The sequence below is a fragment of the Macaca thibetana genome, chromosome 16, assembly GCF_024542745.1.
Source record: "Macaca thibetana thibetana isolate TM-01 chromosome 16, ASM2454274v1, whole genome shotgun sequence".
NCBI classification, from domain to species: Eukaryota; Metazoa; Chordata; class Mammalia; order Primates; family Cercopithecidae; genus Macaca; species Macaca thibetana.
In genome coordinates, this window is record NC_065593.1 from 17,916,742 (window position 1) to 17,943,990 (window position 27,249).

The 27,249-nt window shown below is 37.2% G+C and overlaps 1 protein-coding gene across 4 annotated transcripts; it reads left to right on the forward strand.

The window, feature by feature from the left end:
- The first annotated feature begins 1,483 nt into the window (after nucleotides 1-1,483).
- On the forward strand, nucleotides 1,484-26,909 carry SPATA22 (spermatogenesis associated 22). 4 transcript variants are annotated; one of them, XM_050765833.1, is made up of 9 exons: nucleotides 1,484-1,575; nucleotides 3,433-3,543; nucleotides 5,279-5,407; nucleotides 7,277-7,337; nucleotides 7,466-7,561; nucleotides 17,808-18,150; nucleotides 20,380-20,509; nucleotides 23,664-23,761; nucleotides 26,581-26,909. In XM_050765833.1, exons 2-9 carry the CDS (start codon nucleotides 3,501-3,503, stop codon nucleotides 26,770-26,772), a joined length of 1,092 nt encoding a protein of 363 aa, XP_050621790.1. In that variant the 5' UTR covers nucleotides 1,484-1,575; nucleotides 3,433-3,500; the 3' UTR covers nucleotides 26,773-26,909. The 4 variants fall into 4 exon arrangements, with proteins under 4 accessions (XP_050621790.1, XP_050621792.1, XP_050621789.1 ...); XM_050765832.1 differs by lacking the exon at nucleotides 1,484-1,575 and adding an exon at nucleotides 1,594-2,534; XM_050765834.1 differs by lacking the exon at nucleotides 1,484-1,575 and adding an exon at nucleotides 1,594-2,013.
- Nucleotides 26,910-27,249: the final 340 nt, after the last annotated feature.

A 27,249-nucleotide genomic window follows, 5' to 3' on the forward strand; every position in this document is an offset into this window, starting at 1 on the left:
TAACAAGTTTTATTTTTATTGTTTCAAGTCTTCTTCTTCCCAAAAGATGACCCTATTCCTTGAAAGCTATTCCTTACTCTGGCATTCAAGGTCTGCTATTATCTGGTCTTGGTCTACTTCTAATATTATTTTCTAACACTCTCCTTTTTTTTTATTTTTTATTTTTTGAGACAGAGTCTCGCTCTGTTGCCCAGGCTGGAGTGCAGTGGCATGATCTCGGCTCACTGTAAGCTCCACCTCCCGGGTTCACGCCATTCTCCTGCCTCAGCCTCCTGAGTAGCTGGGACTACAGGTGCCCACCACCATGCCAGGCTAATTTTTTTTTCTTTTTTTGTTAGTAGAGACGGGGTTTCACCGTGTTGGCCAGGATGGTCTCGATCTCCTGACCTCATGATCTGCCCGCCTCGGCCTCCCAAAGTGCTGGGATTATAGGCGTGAGCCACCGTGCCCGGCCTATTTTCTAACACTCTTCTTTACTTTAGTTTTCAAAGCAACTACTAAAATATCTGTGGTCTTACAGGCCTAGGCCTTTCCTAACAAATCTTCCTTTCATCTCCGAGCCCTTCCGTATCCCAGTCTTCAAATGGTTAGAAGATACGGTAACAACAAAACACGGTCTTTGAACTCAGAACTACAATTCACTACCTGGCCCATAGTAAATTCCGGATAAATGACAGCTACTGTTATTCGTATTAAATAAGGGCTAACATTTACTGGGCATTTACTGTGTGCCAGGGTCGTCTATTTCCTCTTTTAGTATTTTCAGGGCGATTGTTGTTATTGTATTTTTACTGGTAGGTCCTGAGGGTGTTCAGTAAGGAACTTGCCCAAGGTCACAGGGCCAGGAATCCACAGTCTTCTTTGCCAGGAAGCCTGGAGCTCAACGCCCAAGGTCGCCCACCACGCGGCTGCCCCTGCAGAGCCTCTCTGCGGCTCACGGGCGCTTCCCTCCCGCAAGCGCCCGCAGCCCCGGCCCTGCCTCGCTGACTGCTCTCCGCCTTCCATGGCCGCCATCTGAACCCGGGCTTCAGCTCTGTTCCCAGCCTCCTGGGGACTCAGATTCCCTGACCCTGATCCGAACCAGAAACGGAGACAGACCCCTCGGGTGGCCTTCGAGGCAATCTCTGGGCACACTCTGGGTGGCCACCAACATCTAACAAACGGATGTCTGGACCCTCAGAAAGGGCCAGGGGGTGCGGGGGAAGCGGGGCACACTTTTTGGACGATGCTGGGGCTGGGGCCGGTTGGGCAGGAGATCGGCCCCTGTCTCTCCAGTCACAGGACAGTCCCCTTTCCTCTCTGGGCCAAACTGTAAGGATTTGGAGCCATCCCTGCGCCCACAGCGTGAGAACGCCCAGGAAGCGCGTTAACGTCATCGCGCCCGGCCCAACGCAGCCAGGGAGGCCGCGACGACGCCATCGCACCCTGGAGGCGGCCACTGCGCCTGCGCGGTCCGCAGCGCATGCGCACAGCCTGATGCCCGCGGTTTCTTCGCAGGCGGGGAGAACGGCCGTTGCTGACGGGGGCTGCCTGGACGACAGTTGACGGAGGCGAGGGAGACCGAGGGCGAGAGTTGTGCGTCGTGTTGTCAGGAGGGTCTAGAGGAGAAAGACTGTGTGTTGATTCCAAACCGCCCCCACTCCGTGGGCGGGTCAGGAGAGGCCCTTGGAAGAGCGTCTGAACTTGACTGGAGCCTCTTCTCTCGCGCCCCCGTCAGGAGCCAAAACAGGCCGCCATTTGAGGCCGTGGCTGGTGTGGGTGGTGTGGGTGGTGGTGGTGTGTGTATGCAGATGGAGCACACTGTTTGCACACGAATGCCCCCAACCCCGTTGCTGACGCCACTGAGGTCCATTCGGAAGCTGGGGTTGCGGGTAGAGGAAGGACCCCGCCCTCGGGATAAATGGTCCCGCGGGGAGAATGTGACACTTAGAAACTTTTTGTTGTTGTTGTTGATTCTGTTTGCTTGATCCTAAGAAACACGATAGCCCTCATAAGCTCCTCTAAATATAGGATGTGAGTTGGCACTGGAAGAGAAAGTGGCAGAATCTCTGTTGTGGCTCCTAGGATGGCACCAAGAATATTTTCCTTTCCTTCCCCTTCCGTTCCCTCCCTCCCTCCATCCCTCCATTTTTTTCCTAGACGGAGTCTGGCTCTGTCGCCCAGGCTGGAGTGCAGTGGCCGGATCTCAGCTCACTGCAAGCTCCGCCTACCGGGTTCACGCCATTCTCCTGCCTCAGCCTCCCGAGTAGCTGGGACTACAGGCGCCCGCCACCTCGCCCGGCTAGTTTTTTGTATATTTTTAGTAGAGACGGGGTTTCACCGTGTTAGCCAGGATGGTCTCGATCTCCTGACCTCGTGATCCGCCCACCTCGGCCTCCCAAAGTGCTGGGATTACAGGCGTGAGCCACCGCGCCCGGCCTGTTTCCCAAGTTTTATTTGGCCTGACTTGCATTATTGCTTAGTTGTGTATGTGTCCGTCTCTCTGTCTCATTAGGTCGTGAATTTAGAACAGGAGTTACCTCTTCATGCAGTGGGCAAGTGTTTGTTGAATTAAATTGGGGTTGAAATGTGTTAGGGGGCTAAACATGCAAAATTACAGGAGAAATTCTATTGTAAAAGAAGAAAACTAAGGAAAAACTTGTTTCACTTGTTGAAGTTGTGGAAATGGGGTGGACACTTGTCATTACACTTATTCTGGATATGAAGGGAGGATTTAGTCTTTCTTTTTTTCTTTTTTCGAAATGGAGTCTGGCCTTCGTTGCCCAGGCTGGAGTGCAGTGGTACAGTCTTGACTCTCTGCAACTTCAGCCTCTTGGGCTCAAGCGATTCTCCTGTCTCAGCCTCCTGAGTAGCTGGGATTACAGGTACCCGCCACCACTCCCAGCTAATTTTGTATTTTTAGTAGAGATGGGCTTTCTCCATGTTGGCCAGGCTGGTCTTGAACTCCTGACCTCAGGAAGACTTAGTCTTTGGTATTATATAATCCAGGAGTTTCAAACTGATGCAAAGGCAGATGACCTGCACAATGCCTTAAAGTAGGGCATGGAGAAAGTTCCCAGTGGCTAAATACTGTGTTTCCTCCCTGGCGTTGGAAGCATGTATGTTTGCCAACGCTGTGGTCCATTGTCTTCTTTATAGATCTGGTTCAGAATTCTGTTTGTGGGCGCTGGATTCTGAAATAAATTACATACACTGTGTGAAAAAATGCCATATGTTTAGGAAGCAAGGTTACAGTTGCCCTAGTCATAACTTAATTGGAACAGAGTTGGAAAAGTGGATTATGTTGTAAACTCTTAGAAAGCAAAGGACTCCCTAAAGTGTTTACATGATCAGGTTTGAAAGTAGTTTAAAACCATAATTTGAGTAATCACTGGGCTGAGGATTTGGTTTTGTAGTTGAGACAATATGAGTTATAAGTTTCTTTCTTTGTAGGTCTGGTGGGACAGTGTCATAAATTTGGAATGCTGAAGAGAAAATTATAGATTTTGATATTGAAGGAAATGAAGCGAAGCCTAAATGAAAATTCAGCTCGAAGTACAGCAGGTATTGAACAACTTTTTATTTTTAAATTTTCTATATTTTCTATATAGCATATAAAGCTTGTATAGTTTATAGATATAACATTGGAAATAAATTTAAAATAGATTGAACAGTTAATCTAGCCTCTTTTTAGGTCCAAGGAAGTAAAATAACTTACTCAAGACAAAACGTTTAGTGGTAGAGGTGGGAGTAAGATCAAACTTTCTTAGATTTATTTTGATGTTCTTTCTACAAATTTGATGTGCTTGAGTTATTCTATGCTTTACAACGGAAAACAAAGAAATAGATCTATTTTTGTTTGTATTTGTGACTGACTTGTTAAAAAATATTTCCAGAAGCACTTCTGTCTTTCTAATAGCTTCTCCTATCATTTTTGCTTTCCCGATTTATTAGTTTAAAGACAGAGGGCAAGGATGATGAGAACAAGGGGAATGATGATGCATAATGAAGATAATAGTAACTATTATTTATGGTGGATTAACTGTATTCAAGACATTGATTATATATATTAATTTATTTAATCTTTACACCAGTACTCTGAGATAGGTTATTATAATCATTTCTGTTCTTCAGATGAGAAAACCAAGGCTAAAAGAGGTTAAATAAGTAATCCATGAAGTAGCAGAATCAGAATTTGAACCTAGGAATCTGGCCCTTAGTCCCTGCTCTTAATCATTATGCTATCAGTGTATGTCATATTGGCACAAAGAGTTTAGGGAAATTGCTCAAGATCATACTCTGAAGTTGTAATGCAAACCTACTTCGAAGTCATAATTCAGACCCCGGTGGTCTGATTCCAGAGCCCACATAATTCTCCCAGCCTTTAATCAGAGAGTTTTCACAGAGTCTGTGTTTGCCTGTAGAACAATTAATGATGACCAGTTAGAGAATTGTACAGTGGCAAGAGATCTGAACTGATATTTAGGAATCTTGGGTCCTATCGGGATTCTTCCACTGACTTGCTCTATAGCAATGCACAAGCTATCTGAACTTCTTTTCCCTTCGAGTTCCCTAAGTTTTAAAGTTTATATTTTGTGACTTTTGGCCTGAATTGAGATCCTAGATCCACCATCTGGAGGAATTAGTAGTAGTATTTATTCTCATTTGGACTGGATATTATTACTCTCTAAGGCATTCTCAAAATGATTGACAAAATATATAATTACAGACACCTGGGGTGCTTGTTAAAATCGCAGAGTTTTGAGTTCCAGGCTAGATCTATTGAAATAAAGTCTATGAGAGTAGAGTCTAGGAATGTGCACATTAAGCAGAATTCCAGATAAATCTTAGTCCAATGAAACTTTGAGAACCAAGGCCCAAAAGGGCGTGCTACTATTGTCCAAAGCATGGTTCAGAGTTTGGTTCTTCCTCACCTCTGTTGTACTCTAAAGGTCCCCTGCAGTTCATACGGTAACAGGCAAGCACAGGAGGGGGATAAGAAAAAAAAAAAGTGGATTTGGAAAGATTGGGGGATGAGGGAGGAGATGGGAATTACTTCCATATGAGAGGAATTAAAACTGTTAGGGTAGAATAAGAAAAAGTTTTTGAAGAAACAAATTAGGCTATTCAGGATCTTAAAAAGAATGGAAAAGTCAATCCAAGGTTATAGAAATCTATAAGTATATTAGCATATAGAAGTAGATACATTTAAAGTGTGTATTATATACTAGTAATTATTTTACAACTAGATCTGCTTATTTGTCTATTATGTACTAATTTATTGGTACATTCAATTTAGGCTGTTTGCCTGTTCCATTGTTCAATCAGAAAAAGAGGAACAGACAGCCATTAACTTCTAATCCACTTAAAGATGATCCAGGTATCAGTACCCCTTCTGACAATTATGATTTTCCTCCTCTACCTACAGGTAAGAAAATTAATAAGGTAAAATTTTTCAGGAAATATAAACTAGGATTATAGAAAATTGTAATTTATCTCTGAACCAGTTAGCTGAGGTTTGGTGGGTGCTGGGAGGTCTTAATGGTTGTTGTTGACTTTTTACTTTCCTCTGCAAGAGGAATGGGCAGGCAGACATTCTGAAATATATGTGGTACATGCTGGTTATATACATTTACATTTTGAGGGCACATTTTAAAAATCATTAATAGGATCTTATATAGCTAGAATTTAAAAATATCTCTTACATGGCAATACTTGTATTGTTAATTTAATCCAGTGTGCTCCCGTAGACTTTAATATACTTCTAAATCTGTAATTATTTTGTTTAAAGAAAATAAAATATATAAAAGATATATTTGAAGAATTTTAGGTATGAAGTTCATATGTTTCCAATTTTTGTGTATAAAAATGATAAATTCACATGGATGTGCACAACTGGGCATTTATCTGGTCATACTCCACCATTTAAAAAATATTTCATAATTTATAATATTTTTATAAGTAGCATGAATGTTGACCTTGAAAACCTGAGCTATTCCATAAGCAACTGTGTGTCCTCCTGAAGTACTTCAAGCTCTGACCAGGGTTACCATTTGTCAGAAATAGTAATTTTCCTATATTGTGTAAGAGATAGGGCCTCATCAGTGTTTTTTTAAAAACTTTTGTCTTGATTCATTAGTCGGTCTGGGATATAATCGATCTTTGAAAAAAGAAAGAAGACAATAAAGTAGAGTAGAATAGAAAATAACAGCCATGCACTGCATAACAATGTTTTGGTCAGTCACACCACCTATGTGATGGTGGTGCCACTACAAATATAATGGAGCTGAAACATTTCTATTTCCTAGTGACATAACGTAGTAGCTGTCATAATGTCATAGCACAGTTTATTTTTTTATAAATATAATTTATAAAATTGGCTACGGTAGGCTACAATATAATATATAGTAGCCTAAATGTATGGTTTGTTTAGTCTACAGTAGTGTACAGTAATGTCCTTCATATTCACTCACCACTTAATCACTAACTCACCCAGAGCAACTTTCAGTCCTGCAAGCTCCATTTATGGTAAGTGCCCTCTTGGGTGTATTGGTTTTTATCTTTTATATTTTTACTGTACCTTTTCTATGTTTAGATATGTTTAGATACACAAATACTATTATGTTACAATTGCCTATGGCATTGAGTACAGTAACATGTTGCACAAGTTTGTAGCCTAGGAGCAATAGGCTGTAACACGTAGCCTAGGTGTGTAGCAAGCTGTACTCTCCAGCTTTGTGTAAGTACACTCTATGATGTTTGCACAACAAAATCACCTCACAACGCATTTCTTAGAATGTATCCCTGTCATTAAGTGACACATGACTGTGTCAGAGTGTATCACACATATTAAGGGTAAGATTTGATGGTGAAGTTTTATATTCTTTTTCCTCCTTTCTCTATCTCTGTTTGTCTGTATCTCACACATATGCCATGCATATACATGTTCTGAGTTACAATGTATTTCTTTCTGTGGATGGGATTTAAAAAGTTCAATAAACATTGGATTAGATGAAATTCATGTTACAAAGTTAAAGATACTATACTAGAACTGATTGTAGAAAAGATACAGATTAAATTATCTTTGCTTAAAATACAATGAACAAGACAGACATCTATAAAAATTAATAAAGCAGGCTGTGACAGGTTTCCAACAAAGTATTGTCAAAGAAGTCCATATATTCAAGTTATTTTCTTCTTCAAGTTTTTAAACCCCCAAAATTAAATAAGTGTGAAGTTATCATTTTGAAAAATACTACCTATCTTACTTTTATCTATGTTACTTATATCTTTTGAGATTGGGCCTGGGAAGCTATGAATGCAGAGTTGGCTCCTGTAATGAAAACAGTGGACACTGGGTATGTGGAGAAATACAAAACATTGGATGTGTGTCTGTTACTGACTGATGTTATTCTTCTATGTATATCTTAATTCCTCAATTTGAAAGCAAACTATTAATATTTAACAAGACATATTCCCTTGAAAGGCAAATACCACATTCAGTTTCTCGTCCTCTGAGAAGTCAAGATTCTATCTTTAACTCTATTCAATCAAATACTGAAAGAAGCCAGGGTGGTTGGAGGTGAGTCTACTTAAAATTTTCTTCTTCTTCTATGCCTTCTCATTTTCCTGTCGTCTTCTTCATCCTTCCCTCCTCCTTCACTTCTTCTTTGTTTCTCAGACAGAATTACATTTAGGAAATTTCTATAAATAATAACTATGGCAGTATTAGTTATGTTTTATGAAAGAACTTAGAACATGCATGTAAAACTTAAAAAATATGAAAATTTCACAGTGATTATGCTTCAAAAGATTCTCAATGTGATAATGAAATTTCTGATAATATTCATTTCTATGAATTTATGATTTTGCTTATGGGTTATTAATGATTTCATTGACAATAGATAGACAGGAATCATATCTTAGTATTGGTTATATTTAGGAATTGAGAACCAATTAGAGTGCTCAGTCTTATCCTATAAGACAGTCAGCTTCAAGGTAAACAGAATGGAAGGAGAAGGAAAAATGGAGGCTGAGATGCATATGCATCTGCAATAGTAGGGGCTCAAGAAATGAAGAAGATAGTCAAAAAGATGCTGAGGGTTCTTGCCATAAGGACCAAAGTTTAATGTTTAAATAGTATGAAAAAATTGATAGAAAAAGAACATGGATTTTTCTTGGTTGTATTTTAGTAGCCTTGGATAAATGGCAATATTGAAGGAAATAATTTTGGAAATAAAGTGCTGGGAAAACAACACCAAATCAGTCACTGTTAAGGGCTTTGATATGTTATTTCAATAATCCTTACCTTATATTAACCTTATGAAGTTAATACTATTCTCATTTTTATTATATAAAGATACCGTATTTTTTTAAAAAGGGGAAGCTTTTTATATAGTTGTTAATAAATACATTGAAATAATGTCTTTATTTAAAAATTAGTTTTGATTTTATTATTCATGCTAGTTTCCACAGGACCAGTCCATAAGTTTCTTCATAACAAGGCCTTAAAACTAGGCCTGTTCATGGTTTGGGATGGTTCTTAGAGACATTGTTCCAACTGCAGGTGCTAGAAGAAAATCCATTCTGACAAGCACTAGACAGAGAATTAGGTAACAGATTGTAATCTGGACAGGCAGCCAGTATTGGATATTACGATTTGAATTAATACATGATCTGTCAGACTATTGGGATACAACAGGAAATCCAGGAGTAGAGAACATTTAAAAATCCATGCAGGCAGTTGGTAATCTGCTGAAGGTTTTTTGAACCGGTTAAAGGTCTAATCCTCAGGTTTAGAGTCCAGGTAGAGTTGCCAGATTTAGCAAATAAAAATAAAGGATGCCCAGTTAAATCTGAATTTCAGGTAATCAGGAATTTTTTAGTATGTGTCACAGCCAATATTTGGGACATAGTTATACCCAAAATTTGTTACTTATTTGAAATTCAGGTTTAACTGGCCATCCTATGTTGTTTCAGGCAGCCTAGTCTAGACTTTCTTGGGACATGGAGTTTTCAAGAGCAAAGTGCACTCCTATTCTTATAGATACTGTGTTATTAGACACATTATCAATATATATTTCATTCACCAGAATTAGGATATGGACAATTAGTAAGATTAGTAAGGATAAGTTTCTTTGCCAGAGCTCCTACAATTGGCTTTAGACTCTGAGGAGACATTGAGCTTGTACTTACTTAGTAGTTAAGACATCTCAGTTGAGGGATTGAGGTGATATGAGGACTTTTAACATTTTTAATCTTTTTTTTTGAGACTGGACCTTGCCATGTTGCCCAGGCTGGAGTGCAATGGCATGATCATAGCTCATTGCAACCTTGAACTCCTGGGCTTAAACAATCTTCCCACCTCAGCCTCCTGAGTAGCTGCGACTGACTATAGGTTTGCACCATCATGCCTGGCTAATTTTAAAATTTTTAGTAGAAACGAGGTCTTGCTATGTTGCCTAGGCTGGTCTTGAACTCCTGGGCTCAAGCGATTCCCTCACCTCAGCCTCCCAAAGTGCTGGGATTACAGGCATACACTATTATACTCGGTGAGATGAAGGCTTTAGAAACTGAGAACTGAATACAACCTGGCAAACAGGTTCAGGTAAATGCATAAATTTTAACAGAAGATAAGGGTTTTTTTTTCTAAAATAACTTACTATTCTCATTATGAAAATAATAGAATAATTCTAGAAAAAAGGAAAAAGAAAATTATTCATAGTTGCACTGATCCAGAGTTAACCATTAATTTATTTTTGAACAGAAAAAACCAAACCATTTCACCTTTTTTGAGTGTTATGTCTTTATCCATGGGAAAAAAGTTGAACTAGATGATATCTGAGGTTCCTTCAGTACTCAATATATATTGTACATAAAACATACAGTTCTGATGTATTTATGTAACTTTGTGCTGTCTTGTCTATCACTACCACGAAAACCCTTGATTAAGGATTTTACAAATATATGAATTTATCTAACATGCTTGTGTGTGGAATACTTAGAATGCCTGTTGCTCTGATACACCCAGAATTGTTTTCCTATTACACATCATGTCTTTCAACCATTCTTGTTACACAGATCTATTGTAAAAGTTTAATGATCTAAAATAGTATATAACTTAAGTCAGTAATTCATAAAAGGAGGTGGCAGGCCCCCAATATCCATGTAACTAAATTTTTAAACTTTTAGGTCTCCTTCAACTTGCTCAGGATGGCCAAAGGTATGAGGAATATTTTCTTTTGGACTCTGTTTGCGTCTGGAATACTCTCTTGACAATCTCATCCTTGCTACAGTTCTGACTGCAGTTGAATATTGTATTTCTATTGTTATCTTAAATTTTAATTAGGGCTGGATGCGGTGGCTCACACCTGTAATCCCAGCAATTTGGGAGTCAGAGGCGGACGGATCACTTGAGGTCGGGAGTTTGAGACCAGCCTGGCCAACGGGTGAAACCCCGTCTCTACCAAAAAGATGCAAAAATTAGCCAGGTGTGGTGGCACATGCCTGTAATCCCAGCTACTTGGGAGGCTGAGGCAGGAGAATCGCTGGAACCTGGGAGGCAGAGTTTGCAGTGAGCTGAGATCCTGCCACTGCCCTCCAGCCTGGGTGACAAAGTGAGAACCTGTTTCAAAAAAAGTGTTTTTTTTTTTTTTTAAATTTATATATATTTAGGGTGTACAACCTGATATTTTAATGTGCATATACATAGTGACCTGTTTTCAGTCAGGCTAATTAATATATCCATCTCTTCACATAATTACCATCTTTTTCTTGTATGAGAACACTTAAGATCTACCTTCTAAACGATTTTCATCTGTATAACACAGTATTGTTAACTATAGTCCTCGTGCTCTACATTAGATCTCTAGAATTTACTCATTCTACGTAACTGAAACTTTGTACCCTTTGACTGATATCACCTTATTTCTCCCGCCTCTTCACCCCTGGTAACCACTATTCTACTCTGTGCTTCTATGAGTTTGATTTGTAAAGATCCCACATATAAGTAAGCACATATAGTATTTTTCTTTCTGTGTCTGACTTATTTCACTTAGCATAACATCCTCTAGGTTCATCCATGTTGTCACAAATGGCAGGATTTACTTCTTTTTAATGTCTGAATAGTATTCCGTTATCTCTTTATGATACATTTTTTAGTCCATTTATCTGTCACTTACATTGTTTACATATCTTGGAATTTTTTTTTTTTCGGGCGAAGTTTTGCTCTTGTTGCCCAGGCAATGGCAACAAGACAATGTGAGTGCAATGGTGTGGTCTCGGCTCACTGAAACCTCCGCCTCCTGGGATCAAGTGATTCTTCTGCCTCAGCCTCTCGAGTAGCTGGGATTATATCCATGTGCCACTATGCCTGGCTAATTTTGTATTTTAGTAGAGATGGGGTTTCACCATGTTGGCCAGGCTGGTCTTGAACTCCTGACCTCATGTGATCCACCTGCTTCGGCCTCCCAAAGTGCTAGGATTACAGGTGTGAGCCACTGTGCCTGGCCCTCTTGGCTATTGTGAATAATACTGCAATGAATCTGGAAATGGAGATATCTCTTTGAGATACTAATTTCATTTCCTTTGGATGTATCTCCAGAAGTGGGATTGTTAGATTATATAGTAGTTCTGTTTTTAATTTTTTTGAGGAACTTCCATACTGTTTTTCATAATGGCTCTACCAAGTTTCATTTCCACCAAGAGTGTACAAGGATTGCCTTTTATCTGCACCCTCGCCAACACTTGTTATCTTTTGAATTTTTGATGACAGCTGTCCTAACAAGTGTGAATTGATAATATATCATTGTAGTTTTGATTTGCATTTTCCTGATGATTAGTGATGTTGAGCACCTTTTTATATACCTATTGGCCATCTGTGTGTCTTCTTTAGAAAAATGTCTATTTAGGTTCTTTGCCCATCTTTAAATTGTGTTGTTTTTTGTTACTGAGTTCTGTGAATTCCTTAAATATTTTGGATGTTAACTACTTATCAGTTATATAGTTTGCCAACATTTCCTCCTGTGCTATAGGTTGCTTTTTCACTCTGTTATTTCCTTTACTGTGCAGAAGCTTTTTAGTTTGATGTAGTTCTCAAATATTTATTTTTGCTTTTGTTGACTGTGCTTTTGGTGTCATATTAAAAGAAGTCATTTGCAAGACCAATGTCAAGGAGTTTGTTCCCTACATTTTTTTCTAAGAGTTTTATGGTTTCGGTTCCTACTTGGTTTAAGTCTTTAATCCATGGTTGAGTTGATTTTTGTCTATGGTGTAAGGTTAAGGGTTCAGTTCCATTCTTCTGCATCTGGATATCCAGTTTTTCCAATACTATTTATGGCAGAGACTTTTATCCCATTGTGTGTTCGTCTCACTTTTGTTGAAAATCAATTAAATGTAAATGTATGGGTTTATTTCTGGACTCTCTACTCTGTTCTGTTGGTCTGTGTGCCTGTTTTAATACCAGTACCACACTGTTTTGATTACTATAGCTTTTCGGTATAACTTGAAATCAGAAAGTGTGATGGATGCAGCTTTGTTCTTTCTCAAGATTGTTTTGGCTATTCAGAGTCTTTTGTGGGTCCATATGAATTTTAGGATTGTTTTTTCTATTTCTGTGGAAAATATCGTTGAAATTTTGATAGGGATTGTATTGAGTCTGTAGATCACTTTGGGTAGTTTAGACATTTAACAGTATCAATTCTTCAATTCCATGACACAGGATTTTTCATTTATTTTGTCTTCAGTGTTTTTTTTTTTTTTTTTTTAAATCAATGTTTTATACTTTTTAGTGTATAGACGTTTTTCCACCTTGGTTATATATTCCTAAGTATTTTATTCTTTTTGGTGTTATTGTAAATGGGATCATTCTCTTGGTTTCCTTTTGGGATATCTATTGTTGGTGTAAAGAAATGCTCCTGATTTTTGTATGTTGATTTCGTATCCTGAAACTTTACTGAATTCATTTTTTAGTTCTAACAGTTTTTTAATGGAGTTTTTAGGGTTTTCTACATACAGGATCGTGTCATCTGCAAACAGAGACATTTACTTCATCCTTTCCAATTTGCACTCCTTTTATTTCCTTTTCTTGGCTAATTGATTGGCTAGGACTTCCAAGACTAGTTGAGTATTCCTTATCTGAAATATTTGGGATCAGAAATGTTTCAGATTTTTTTGGGGTTTGGAATATTTGCAGAATACCTACCAGTTGAGTATCCTAAATCTGAAAATTCAAACTCTGAAATGCTTTAATGATCATTTCCATTGAGCATCTTGTTGTTGCTTAAAAAGTTTCAAATTTTGGAGCATTTCGAGTTTTGGATTTTCAGATTTAGAATGCCCAGCCTGTAACTATGTTTGAATAGAAGTGGTAAGAGTGGGCATCCTTGCCTTGTACTGGATCTTTAAAAAAACCTTTCAGTTTCCCCCATTATGATGTTAGCTGTGGAAATTTTGCAGATGACGTTTATTGTGTTGGAGTATGTTCCTTCTATACCTTTTTTTTTTTAGAGTAAACTGAATGGATGTTGAACTTTGTCAGATGCTTTTTCTGCATCTGTTTTTATCTTTAATTCTGCTACTGTGGTATATAACATTGATTGATTTGCATATGTTAAAGCAACTTTGCATCCCAAAAATAAATCCCAGTTGGTCATGGTGTATAATTTTTTAAAGAAAGATTTCAACTTTCACTTTAAATATAAGGGGTACATAGGATTTGTTACATGGGAATATTGTGTGATGCTAAGGTTTGAAGTATGGATCCTATCACCTCACCCATGTAGTGAGCAGAGTTCTTGATAGGTGATTTTTTGATGTGCTGTTGAATTTGCCTTGCTAGTATTTTATTGAGGATTTTTGCATCTATGTTCTTTAGTGATACTGGCCTTCAGTTTTCTAGCAGTGTCTTTGTTTGATTTTGATATGAGCGATGCTAGTCTCATAAAATGAATTTGGAAGTATTCTCTCTTGTTTTATGAAAGAATTTAAGAAGATTGGTATTAATTTCTCTTTGAATGTTTAATAGAATTCACTGTGAAGTCATCTGGTCCTGGGTTTTTCTTTGTTGAGAGGTTTTTGATTACTTCTTTAATCTCCTTATTATTGGTCTGTTTAGGCTTTCTACCTCTTCTTGATTCAATCTTGGCAAGTTGCTTATTTCTAGGTATTTATCCATTTCTTCTGTGTTACCCAATTTATTGTCATATAATGTTCATAATAGTCCCTTATTATCTTTTTTATTTCTGAGAAATCCATTTTGTGTCTCCTCTTTCATTTATTTAAATCTTTTCTTTTTTTAGTCTATGTAAGGGGCGGTCGACTTTATCTGTTCAAAAAAATAAGCTCTTAGTTTTTCTTTTTCTTTCTTTCTTTTTTTCTTTTTGAGATGGAGTCTCATTCTGTTGCCAGGCTGGAGTGCAGTGGCACGATCTCGGCTCACTGCAACCTCTGCCTCCCGGGTTCAGGCAATTCTCCTGTCTCAGCCTCCTGAGTAGCTGGGACTACAGGCCTGCACCACCATGCCCAGCTAATTTTTATATTTTTAGTAGAGATGGGGTTTCACCATGTTGGCCAGGATGGTCTCGATCTCTTGGCCTTGTGATCCGCCTGCCTCAGCCTCCCAAAGTGCTGGGATTACAGGTGTGAGCCACCTCGCCCGGTTCCAGTTTTGCTTTTTTTTTTTTTATTCTCTATTTTATTTATTTCTACTCTAGTCTTATTGTTTCCTTTATATGCTTATTTTGGGCTTAGTTTGTTATTCTTTTTCCAAGTCCTTTAAGTGTGAAGTTAGGATGCTTATTTGAGATCTTTTTATTTCCACTTACACATTTATTGCTATAAACTGCCCTTAGTACTGCTTTTGCTTTCCCATAAGTTTTGGTATGTCATGCTTTGTTTCTGTCTCAAGATAATTTTTAAATTTCCTTTTTAAATTCCCTCTTTGATCAATGGTTGTTCAAGAGTGTGGTGTTGTACTTGTGAATTTTTCCACTTTCTTTTCTTTTTAAATTTAGATGGAGTCTCGCTCTGTCGCCCAGGCTGGAGTTCAGTGGCGTGATCTCGGCTCACTGCAATCTCCGCCTCCTGGGTTCAAGTGATTCTCCTGCCTCAGCCTCCCAAGTAGCTGGGACTACAGGTGCGTGCCTCCACACCCAGCTAATTTTTGTATTTTTAGTAGAGACGGGATTTCACTGTGTTAGCCAGGATGGTCTCGATCTCTTGGCCTTGTGATCTGTCTGCCTTGGCCTCCTAAAGTGCTGGGATTACAGGCGTAAGCCACTAAGCCCGGCTAGTTTTTCCATTTTCTAGCAGTTATTGATTTCTAGTTTTATACCATTATGGTCAGAAAAGATACTCGGTATGATTTTGATCTTCTTAAATGTGTTAAGTCTGATTTCGTGAGCTAACATGTGAGTTATCCTTGAGAAAGTTCCATCTGTGCTTGAGAAGAATGTGTAGTCTTCTGCTGTTGGTTGGCAAATTCTATATATGTCTTTTGGGTCCATTTGATCCATAGTGTTGTTCAAGTTCACTGTTTATTGATTTTTCTGTCTGGATGATTTATCTATTATTAAAAGTGGAGTATTGAGCTTTCTTTTTATTATGTTGCTGTCAATTTTTCCTTTTAGATTTGTCAATATTTGCTTTATATATTTAGGTGCTCTGATATTGGATGTATTTGTATTCACAATTTTTATATCTTGCTATTGAATTTACTCATTTATCATTATATAATGACCTTCTTTGTTTTTAGAGACAACTTTTAACTTGAAGTGTATTTTGTCTGACATAAACTTAGCCAGCCCTGTTTTCTTTTCATTGCCATTTGCATGGAATTATCTTTTTCCATCCCTTTATTCTCAGCTTTTATGTGTCTTTGAATCTAAACTGAGTTCATTGTAGACAGCATATAGTTGGATCTTTAACCCACTCAGCCACTCTTCATATAGGTACACCTCATATATTGCACTTTGCTTTATTGCACTTCACACATACTGCATTCTTTACAAGTAGAAGGTTTGTGGTAACCTTGCATTGAGCAAGTCTGTTGGTGCCATTTTTCCAACAGCATGTGCTCACCTCATGTTTCTGTGTCACATTTAGGTATTTCTTGCAATATTTCAAACTTTTTCATTATTATTATATCTGTTATGATGATCTGTGATCAGTGATCTTTGGCATTACTACAAATGTGCTGTTAGCAATAGACAGTTGTAAAGCTGAAATAAATTTTTCTAGACTATGAATAATAAAAGTAATTTCTATAACCATGGGAGAGAGCAAAGACAAAATTGTGTTTCTCTTTATTGAAAATAAAATTACAAAATTGTTGCGTGTGATGGTACCTGTAGTGCCAACTACTCTGGAGGTTGAGGCAGGAGAATCACTTGTGCCCATGGGTTTGAGACTGGCCTGAGTCCAAAAAAATTACAAAATTATTGTTGTATGAAGAAGTGTTCAGTGTAGGAAAAAATTTCTATAAAGGAGTATCAGGCAGTTAATAATTCTAATATTTTTTTTCTGGGTATCGTGATGTTTGTGGTGTTTATAATTTAAGTTGTAATTGTGCTTGCTTTTCTCATTATTTTATACTAACTTTGTACCCAATTAATAGTGTTTCCCAAATTATACAAACTTCAGGCCTCATAAAACTTGGATTTGTTCCTGGTCAGTAGTGCACCTAGACCTCTTTTTGGATTATTTACCTAAAAAAGGGATGGGTTGTATTGGTTGCCCTCTTGTGATACTTGTGGTATTTCCAGGAAAATTCCTGAGAATTAAGAATTTGTGGGCTGGGAATGGTGGCTTACGCCTCTAGTCCCAGCACTTTGGGAGGCCAAGGAGGTGGATCACTTGAGCCCATGAGTTTGTGGCCAGCTTGGGCAACATGGTGAAACTCTGTCTCTACAAAAAATAACAAAAATTAGCTGGGCATAGTGGCACTCACCTGTAGTTCCAGCTACTCAGGAGGCTGAGGTGGGAGGATCGCTTGAGCTTGGGAGATTGATGCTAGAGTGAGCTGTGTTCTCGCCATTACACTCCAGCCTGGGTGACAGAGCGAGACCCTGTTTCCGAGAAAAAAGAAAAATAAATAATTTGTGATTTGTGACTTGGGCTAGTTCGTTTCCTGTGGAACTCCTAACTAGGCTGCTCAGAAGTTATGCTTTTGATTTTGGCCTCATTAGCATCTAGCATAATGTTCTGGTCAACTGATATAACACACTTAATGTTGCTGGCAAATGCTGTACCAGATTCATTATAGGGCTTTTAAGGTACGCATTAAAACCACAAAATTTCGAATCAAATATTAATAGCTATCTATTCCTGCTTATATGTATTCTCCTTGTGATTTAAGATCATTGCTAAGCCACAGTTTAGCTTCTTAAAATTTTACTTTGTAGAAAATTTTAAAATTGAATATATAAAGAAGCATACAAATGCCTTCAAAATCTTACCACTTGGATACAACTACTATCATATGAAGGATGCTATCATTTAAAAATATACTTTGTAGTACTAGACTCCGAGCTGGGAGATCTTGTATTTCCTCGGTTCTAGACTTGTGAGTAATTTCCTGTATGACTTTGGACAAGTTAATTCCTCATTAAGGATCAGTCTTCTCATCTGGAAAGAGGGTAATAATACATTGTAGGGTTGTTGTGATGTATTTGGAATTTCTAAGTAGTTAGTAACAAAGTGCTTCCTAAATCATAAATTGCCATATAAATGAATTTTTCATTAATTTTTTTTGTAATTAAGAAACCATATAGAAACAAATGCTTTTTTTTTCTTTTCTTTTCTTTTCTTTTTTTTTTTTTGCACTATTACAGCTACAGAGATAACAACAAAAATACCAGCTTGAAAACTTGGAATAAAAATGATTTTAAGCCTCAATGTAAACGAACAAACTTAGTGGCAAATGATGGAAAGAATTCTTGTCCAATGAGTTCAGGAGCTCAACAAAAAAAACAATTCGGAATACCCGAACCTCCCAACTTACCTCGCAACAAAGAAACCGAGCTACTCAGACAAACACATTCATCAAAAATATCTGGCTCCACAATGAGAGGGCTAGACAAAAACAGTGCATTACAGACATTTAAGCCCAATTTTCAACAAAATCAATATAAGAAACAAATGTTGGATGATATTCCAGAAGACAACACTCTGAAGGTAAATGTTTAAATATCAGTTAATGACTTATTTACGTTTTAAAAAATATGAGGTAAATATTTAGAAAACTACAGAGATAAGAGCACCTGAAATAAATTCCATGACATACATTACTTGATTGGCATAAATATTAAGTTCCATTGAAGTGGATGAATGTTAGTTTCCGAAATATTTTCTTAGGGGTGTGAATGGCTGCTCCTTTTCCTTTAAAACTTTAGAGTTTTCTACTCAATTCTGACTTTCACTTTACACTCATTTTAAGGATAATGACAGTTTATCCATTGTTTGTGAAGTTACCTAGGCTCTTCATATGTCATTCTAAGTACTTTTCAACAGAGGTCAGCAAACATTTTCTATAAAGGGCCAGGTATTATTTTTGGCTTTATGGGTCATACTGTCTCTGTTACAGCTACTCAACAGTACTACTCAGCTCTGCCACTGTAACTTGGAAGCAGCCATAAACAATACATAAATGAATGGGCACGGCTGTCCTCCAACAAACGTTTACACAAACAGATGGCAGGTTAGATTTGCACTGCAGGCCATAGTTTTCTTTGTGATCAACTTATTATGACCTTTGCTTTATGATCTTACCCTATTTTACCTTTGTAGCCTCATATTTCATAGTCTACTAATTGTCCAATGCTTTAGCCACCTCAGACTCGTCACAGTTCTCTAAACATAGCATACACTCTGTGCTTTGGTTTATATTCTTCCCTATACCTGTGTCTCAACTGTACTTCCTCTGTACGCTCAGTGCTCTAATTGTTCTTTGTAAATATTATTTATATATTATGTGTGCTGGTTATTCCTCATCTCTGCTCCCTGGCCCCTTGGCCCACTTGATTCTTCACCTGCCCTTCTTTGTGTTTTGGAAGGCTGAATTGTCCTACGTAGTGCATCATCCTACATAGTGCATCATCCTGAGATTGTTTACTTCCTGGCTTTTGCTAGAGGTCAGCCAGCAGGAGTCACTGGTACTACCAATCACAGGGTGGGAGGAAAAGTTGGGTTTTCTCACTTTCTCCTGTCTTAAATGTTACATCACCAGCAGTGGCTGTGTCACTGCATGATGTAGCCCCTTCATGAGTATAGCTTTCCTGGGCTTAATACTTTTATTTTCTCCTCTTGTCCTTTCAACCTAGGAATGGTAACAACTTCTTACAGTCGTTAGTTTTTGTTCTGCCCATATGTCTGAAAAAGCAATCTTTTCAGTAAGCCATCGGGGTAAAATTTGTTTTTGCATGTTTTATTTTTTGTTGGAAATAAGATTAATAAAGCATGTTTCACAGTGGTCCTCAATCTTATGTTTCCTTGTACTCAAAATTATACGACATAATCACCTTAGTAACAGTGGTTTACTGTGGCCATAATCATCAACAGGAGGCATGTTAGAATCTTGGTTAGGAGGGGAAGAGGGAAGAAACTACTTGTGTTTTGAAAAAAAATCCCATCATATGCTCTTCACAACCCTCACACTCACAAAGGAAAGTGTCCCCCTGCCTTTGAAAATTAGTATTTTGACACACTGTATTCTTAGTTGATCTTCAAAAATGCTAAGAACATTTCCATCTCGGGGCTTTTATACTTGCTGTTACCACTGTCCTCATTTAACAACTCACTTAAAATAATAACCCCCATTTCTCTTTCTTTCTGTTTACCTTGTGTGTTTTTTCCTTAAAAAAATAGTACATTTCCTGACATTCTGTTATATGTTTATTTATTTTATAAATCCTCCACTAGACTATAAAATCTTCAAGAGCAGATATCTTGACTGTTTTGTCCATGAATGTTTCCTTAATAGCTATGTTTGGCGTGTAGTAGGTGTCCAGTAAACACTTTTGAAACGAATGAATGAATGAATATGTCTGGCTCCTTCCCTAGAGGCCCCTAGAGTGTGAATGCATTAGGGAAAGGAATGGCCTTACCTATATTTGTCACAGGATCTGGCATATGATGCTTTAAAATATTCAATGAATGAATGAGTGAATGAATACCTATATAAATAATTCTCCTCTTGATTAATTGTCTCTAAGTGCACCCTGGTTTCTCTCCATTGGTAATATAGTAATGATGGCCTTATTTAAGGGAAGTAACTATACTAAAATTTTCAGTAGTTCTTTTTACTCACTTGTCCATTGTAAGGACTTAGAATTTTTACATAGAAGGTAAATGAGTATGATGAAAAAAAATATTTTTCTAATGCTATGTATCTTATTTTTTCAAAAGGAAACCTCATTGTTTCAGTTACAGTTTAAGGAAAAAGCTAATTCTTTAAGAATTATTTCTGCAGTTATTGAAAGCATGAAGTATTGGCGTGAACATGCACAGAAAACTGTACTTCTTTTTGAAGTATTAGGTAGGTAAAATGCTTCAGAAATACTTGAGTGATACTCTTTGGACAACAGGTTTTAATGTCTGATGAGTCCTTTTTCTTCCAAATAAAAGTCTGATTTTTACTACTCCCTAAAGTGTATTCAAAGAACTGAAGTTCTAATAATAGTCCCAGTGGTAGATAGAATAATGCTCCCTAAAAATGTCTACATTCTAATTACCAAAACCTGTGAATGCTACCTTATATGGCAAAAGAGACTTTGCAGATGTAATTAAGTTAGTGATCTTGAAATGGGAGGATTATCTTGTATTATTTGGGTGGGTTCAGTGTAATCATAAGGGTCCCTTATACAAGGAAAGCATTGAAAGATGCTACCTTGCTGACTTTGAAGATGGAGGGAGGGGCCATGACGCCAAGAATGCAGGCGTCTTCGAGAAGCTGGAAAAGTTAAGGAAGTAGATTCTACTCTAGAGCCTCCAAGAGGAACACAGCTTTGATGACTCATTATAGACTTCTAACCTCCATATATTAAGATAATGCTTTTGTGTTGTTTTAAGCTGACCACTAAATTTGTAGTAATTTGTAAGCAGCAATAGGAAACTGATACAGCCTCCTGCTTTTCCTTTTGTCCTGTTACATATATATACACACACACATATATATAGAAAAAATGTAAATATAAATGTGTGTATATATAGATGTAGATTTCCATCAGTGCACTCATTTCACATGTTTAACTTTCACCTAAAAATGATTCCAGTTTCTCTCTTGTTACCATTAAGGAAGAAGCTTTATTATATAAAGTGACATTGTATTCAGTAGAGACTCAGACTTTTTGAGTAAAGCACACTGTATTCATTTTCAATTGCTGTGTAACAAAGTAATGGAAACTTAGCAGCTAAAAACCACACCCACTTCTTAACTCAAGTTTTGTAGATCAGAAGTCCATGTGGGCTTGACTGTGTTCTATACTTGGTATCACAGTGCTAAAATCAAGGTGTTGGCTGGGCTGGTTTTGTTCAGTTTTCATTTTTGGCTTTTTGGGGGTTTCCATGCCTATGGCCTCTGGAACTGCCATGTACTTCAGGGATTCTTCATGAAGTCCTACTCATGTTGCTTGAAGTATATCTCTTAGCTGGTTGGCATGGCTGTTACTACTCTATGTTGAAGCTTGACTTAGCTCTTATTTTGTTCAGATCTTACCAGTAGCCATGTAACTGCAATAGCAGATGGTATTCTATTTCATGTCAGTTTTCTGTCAGAGCTAGAATACTGTCAGAGGTAGAACATCTTATTTCAAAGATCTTAAACCCTGTCGAACTTCCCACTAAATTGCTTTTTCCTGTGTGAAGGATGCTTTTGGCTCTCACCTCATTTACAGAATGTAAATATTAAAAATAACCTGTGCCTATTAAAAGGACGTGCTGATTCCATTCATTTCCCCAGGTTCTCTTTGGTGAATTGTTCAGGTTCACTCCAGAATATCCTTTTAAGAATATCACAATACTCAGTATAAACACCAATAGACATTCTTGTCAAGAAATGAAGGGGATCCATGCTTTTATATGTGATGGTGAGCTTTCATAGTGCTATAATAATCCTGAGCTCCTAGGCTAGACTCTAAACTTGTCAAAGGTAGATGCTTCATTTTACTGCACTTTAGTGTCTAGCACACTGCACAGTATATAGGAAGTCCCTTTCAGTTGCAACCACCCCCATGCAAAAAAAAAAGAGACAACTTTAGTGGATTTTTAAATACGAATAGAGAATTATTCACACAACTGAAAAGTGGCTGGGTTTCTGACTTTAGGCAAAGCTTGATCTAGCTGCTCAAGAGATGACACAGTGATTTCTCTGCATCCTTCTGGCCTGTCATAGTGTTGGCTTCATCTTAAGGCTCCAGACTGTAGTCTCTCCAGAAGCTTCTGACTCTCCCCTTATGGTAGCAAGTTGTTTATTAAATTTCTGTAGACTCTACATTCTTATACCACACTGCCATATTCTTAGATTTTTCTTCTCATTGCTCTTTCCTAAAAACTAACAAATGAGTCTTTGCATATAACCATTGCTGACTGGGTGACATGCCCATCGCAGAAATCCTGAACTACATAGTTGAGCAATAAAATATGCTGATTGGATTAAGTCAGTCACAGTTCACTCCTGGATCTTGGGATGGGACAAATCCTATCCAAATAATATGGCTAAAAATGGAATTTTCCTAAAGGATAATCTGGGTCTTTTTAGCAGAAATGGAGGCCAGCCTCAAAATAACAAATGCCCACTACCAGTACTCAGTAGATGGTTATTAAATAAATGAATAATGCTGTCACTTGATAATAATTTCTTGAGATAAACATGAATTACAATTTGCATTTTATAGGGGAAGAAACAGATTTGAAAGTGGTTAAACAATTTATTCAACGAGGGAATAGGGAGATGTAGGTCGTAGGGTACAAACTTGCAATTATGGAGGACGAATAAGTCTAGAGGCTTAATGCACAGAGGAGGTCTGTGGTTAATATTATTGTATTGTATATTAAAAGTTTGCTAAGAGTAGATTGTAGGTGCTTTATCACACACAAAAAGGATAACTATGGAAGGTGATGGATACGTTAACTTGCTCGCTGTAGAAATGATTTCACTATATGTTTATAAAAGTATGTTGTATGTATATGAAAATATGCTGTATACCTTAAACGTATATAATAAAAATAAAAACCCGGTTTGCTCAAAGTCACAAAATATTAGTAAGTTGAGGTACTTGGGACTTGAATGCATGACTCCTGATTCTAATTCAATGTTTCTTTTTTCTTTAAATTATGATGCTTATTTGTTACACATGTGCATTTTATTATTATAATGTTGTAGACTGTTCTGGGGATTTAACCACTCTATACTATACATTCTAAGGAAAAAGTTTCAGATGGTCATTTATTATCAATTGTATGAGCTTGTCATATAATCTGTTCCTAAGTTGGAGAGAGTCAGAAGTTTTGTTTTCCTACCTGTAAAACTGCTTGAGAAATATCTTCTCTTCTTAAAATGTCTTCTTTATTACTGTATAAATAGAACTATGAGAGGTTGATATGGATACTTATTTAAACATCAGCTTCCCTTTGTTAAATTTTATTTGCAGTTTACCAACATTTATTTTTTCTCCCATTTCAATATTGCTTAGCTGTTCTTGATTCAGCTGTTACACCTGGCCCATATTATTCGAAGACTTTTCTTATGAGGGATGGGAAAAATACTCTGCCTTGTGTCTTTTATGAAATCGTGAGTATTTTTAAAGTATTCTTCGCAAAGCTATGTCAACAGAATATAAACATGCAGGCTATAATTCAGTTGAACTAAATTCTGTTAACAGTTTAGTACTTTTAACACTTCGTTTGATTTTAGTTCTGATATGAAAGTTGTTTATTTGTATAATATGAAGAGCCTACTATGTGCCAGGTACTGTGCTGGGTGTGAGGGATATAAAGTGGAATATAAATGGTGAATGGCTCTTTCTCTCAAAGAGTTTGTAATCCCAAGTAGAATGGTACAGAAATGTTACACTGTGGTATGGTGAATGGCATGGTGGAGCTGGGTATGTGCAGGGTGCTAGAGAAGTAGGTAAGAAGGAAGGGGCAGATCAGGGAAAGATTTTCAAAGAAGGTGGTAACTTACCCTAGATCTTTAAGGACTAATAAGAATCAACTAAGCCAAAATGTGTTGGCGACAGAAAGAAGGATATAGTCTAAGGTGAGGGAGCAGCATATGCATAGACTTGAAGCTAAGAGAGAGCTTCACTTGTTCAGGGAACTGAAAGTAGTTATAATTACCAAAGTGAAGAGTTAGGAACTGATGGGGGTAAGGGTAGTGGTTGCGAAATTGGGGGAAAGCATAGTGAGCTGGGATATAAGGAAGAGGCTTCGTGACAAAGAAGTCTGGAGATTGCAAAGGAGGCTATTGACCTACACACATTGAGGCTGTAGAAGAGCTACATAAACTTTGTAAAGTTTGACCTTAATTCTGACACTGTCCTCAATTCTGAAATCAGACTTGGATTCCAGCATTTACTCCAACATTTTCTAGTTTTATGACTTAAGTAAGCTGCTTAAATTACTTGAACTTCAGATTTTTAAAAAAATCTATAAAATGGGGAGACAAATTCCTACTTCGAAAGGTTGTTAAGGAGATTAAATGATGAAACATGAATATACAGTGCATGACACATAGTAGGTGATCAAGAAAATTGTCAATTCCTATAATATCTTGAATGTGTATTATTTTTATCTAGTCTGATGTTTTTTTTAAAAAAACTTTGTTATTGTCATGTACAGAAAAGTGTAAAATCATAACCATACAGTTTGATGAAGTATCACAAAGTGAATGCCACCCAGGTTAAGAATAGAACATTGCCATCACCCCCCAAATACCTTTGTGCTTCTTCCCATTCACTGCCTTTTGTCTTCTACTTGCAAGTAACCACTAACCTGACTTTTAATGTCATCAATTAATTCTGCCTGTTTTTGAACTTTATAAAAACAGTATCACACAGTATGTCTTTTTAAATATGTGATTTCCTTTATTTGGCAAAATGTTTGTAAGGTTCATCTATATTGTTGTGTGTAGCTGTAGCTCACTCATTTACATTGCTTTGTATAACATTGTGTTGCATGAATATACCACAGTTTTCTATTTCACTGTTGGTGGGCATTTGGGTTTCTGGATTTTTGGCTGTTATGCATAATGTTCTATGAACATTCTTAGCTATGTCTCTTATGCATTTGCATGTATTTCTGTTTGATGTATACCCAGAAGTAAAATTTCTGGGTCATAGAGCATGTGTATATTCAAATACATTAGTTATTGCCAAAGCATTTTTCAAAGGATTATGTCAATTTAAGTACTCACAGGCAGTGTGGGAGAGTTGTGGTTGCTCTGCATTCTTACCAACACTTAGTATTGTCCATCTTTTTTATTATAACCATTCTGGTGAGTCAATTTAGTGTTATGTCATTTCTTTACAATTCCCTGGTGAGTAATGAGGTTGAATACCTTTTCATATGCTATTTAGATATCTTTTTTTATAAAGTCTGTTCAGGCATCTTGCTGTTTTCTTCTCGAGTTATTTGTCTTTTTCTTACTGATTCTAGGAATTAAAAAAAACTATTCCGGGAGTCAGTTTTCTGTCCATTATGTGCATTGCAAATATTTTCTCATATCCATCATTTGCTTTTTCCCACTTAATGATGGCTTTTGATAAACAGAAGTTTTTCATTTTCGTATAATCCTTTTATCAGTCATTAGTCTTTCCCCTTATAATTAGTGCTTTTTGTGACTATTTAGTGAAAGCAATTTCAGAATGCTTTAATTTTATTCATAATTGAGAGGATTTGGAGATTGCTGATCTTTTTCTGATTTACTTGTCTCTAAAGGCATCGAACTTTTGGGTGCCAACTTAAGCTTCAGGTCAGAGTGGGAGCGGTTACTAGAATCTCTTTTCCTTGGGGGCCTAAGATTCCATTTGTTTCCCAACTATACAAGTCTGTGAAAGCTCTGCTCAGTTTCTTAGACTCTGAACTGCCTTTCTGTAATTTGCAGACATCTCAGGGAGAAAGTACCCCCTAAATCAGGTTTCATCTGAGACTCCCACACTATCCTAGATGAGGGCTGGGGGTTCTCTGTAATTCCTCACTGTCTTGATATCTCTCTGATGCTTACGAGGAGATTTTTAACAAAACATTTCATCCAGCTATCCTAATTGTCATCTGATGAGCTGTTTTGAATCACCCAGTCTGCTGCCTACTGAAAGTAGAACCCTGGGAATCTGATAAAAGAGTGAGTAATTTCATGTGTCATTTAGTCTTTGAATGAGCAACAACTTGCTAGCTTGTAAAAGCCCTACCAATTGAGGGTCTTTCATCTGTTACAGGGCACCATGTGAATAACTATCATTGTCTTGTTAGCAGTGGGGCCGTGACTCACGTGAAGGAATTTTTACAGCATTTTGAGATGATACATGTTTAGTTGATAATATAAATACTAAAAAAATTGAAATTCGGATGAAGTAATAACTAATTTTTTGATATTCATTTTTTAAAAAACAGGATCGTGAACTTCCAAGACTGATTAGAGGCCGAGTTCATAGATGTGTTGGCAACTATGACCAGAAAAAGAACATTTTCAAATGTGTTTCTGTCAGACCGGCATCTGTTTCTGAACAAAAATCATTCCAGGCATTTGTCAAAATTGCAGATGTTGAGATGCGGTATTATATTAATGTGATGAATGAAACTTAAGTAGTGATAAAAGGAAGTTTAAATAGCATAAATTATAGCGGTTTTCTGTTATTACTTAATTTACCATCTCCATAGTTTTATAGCTACTGTTTTCTTGTATTTCACTTGTTGAATTAAAGTATTTGAATTCTTTTAAACGTGGAGTTTTTGCAGTGTAATTTTAATGTTTTTATTAAAATGATATATTTGCTAAAATCCACAACCATCCTAGATAAAAATGCTCACTATAACAGGAATAGATGATGCTTATTTAATATGGGATAATAATACATCTGAGTTAGCTCAAAAACCAGCATTGGGCTTAAGGGGGAAATATTAGAGGTATTTTAGAAGTATTTGCATTATCAGGAAAAAGACAAGTGTGCCCACTGTCAGTACTATTATTAAGCATTGTTCTGGAACTGCTAGTCTGTGCGATTCATTTAATTACTTCAAATATTTAATGAAAATCTGCTTTGTGCCAGGCATTGTTGCAAA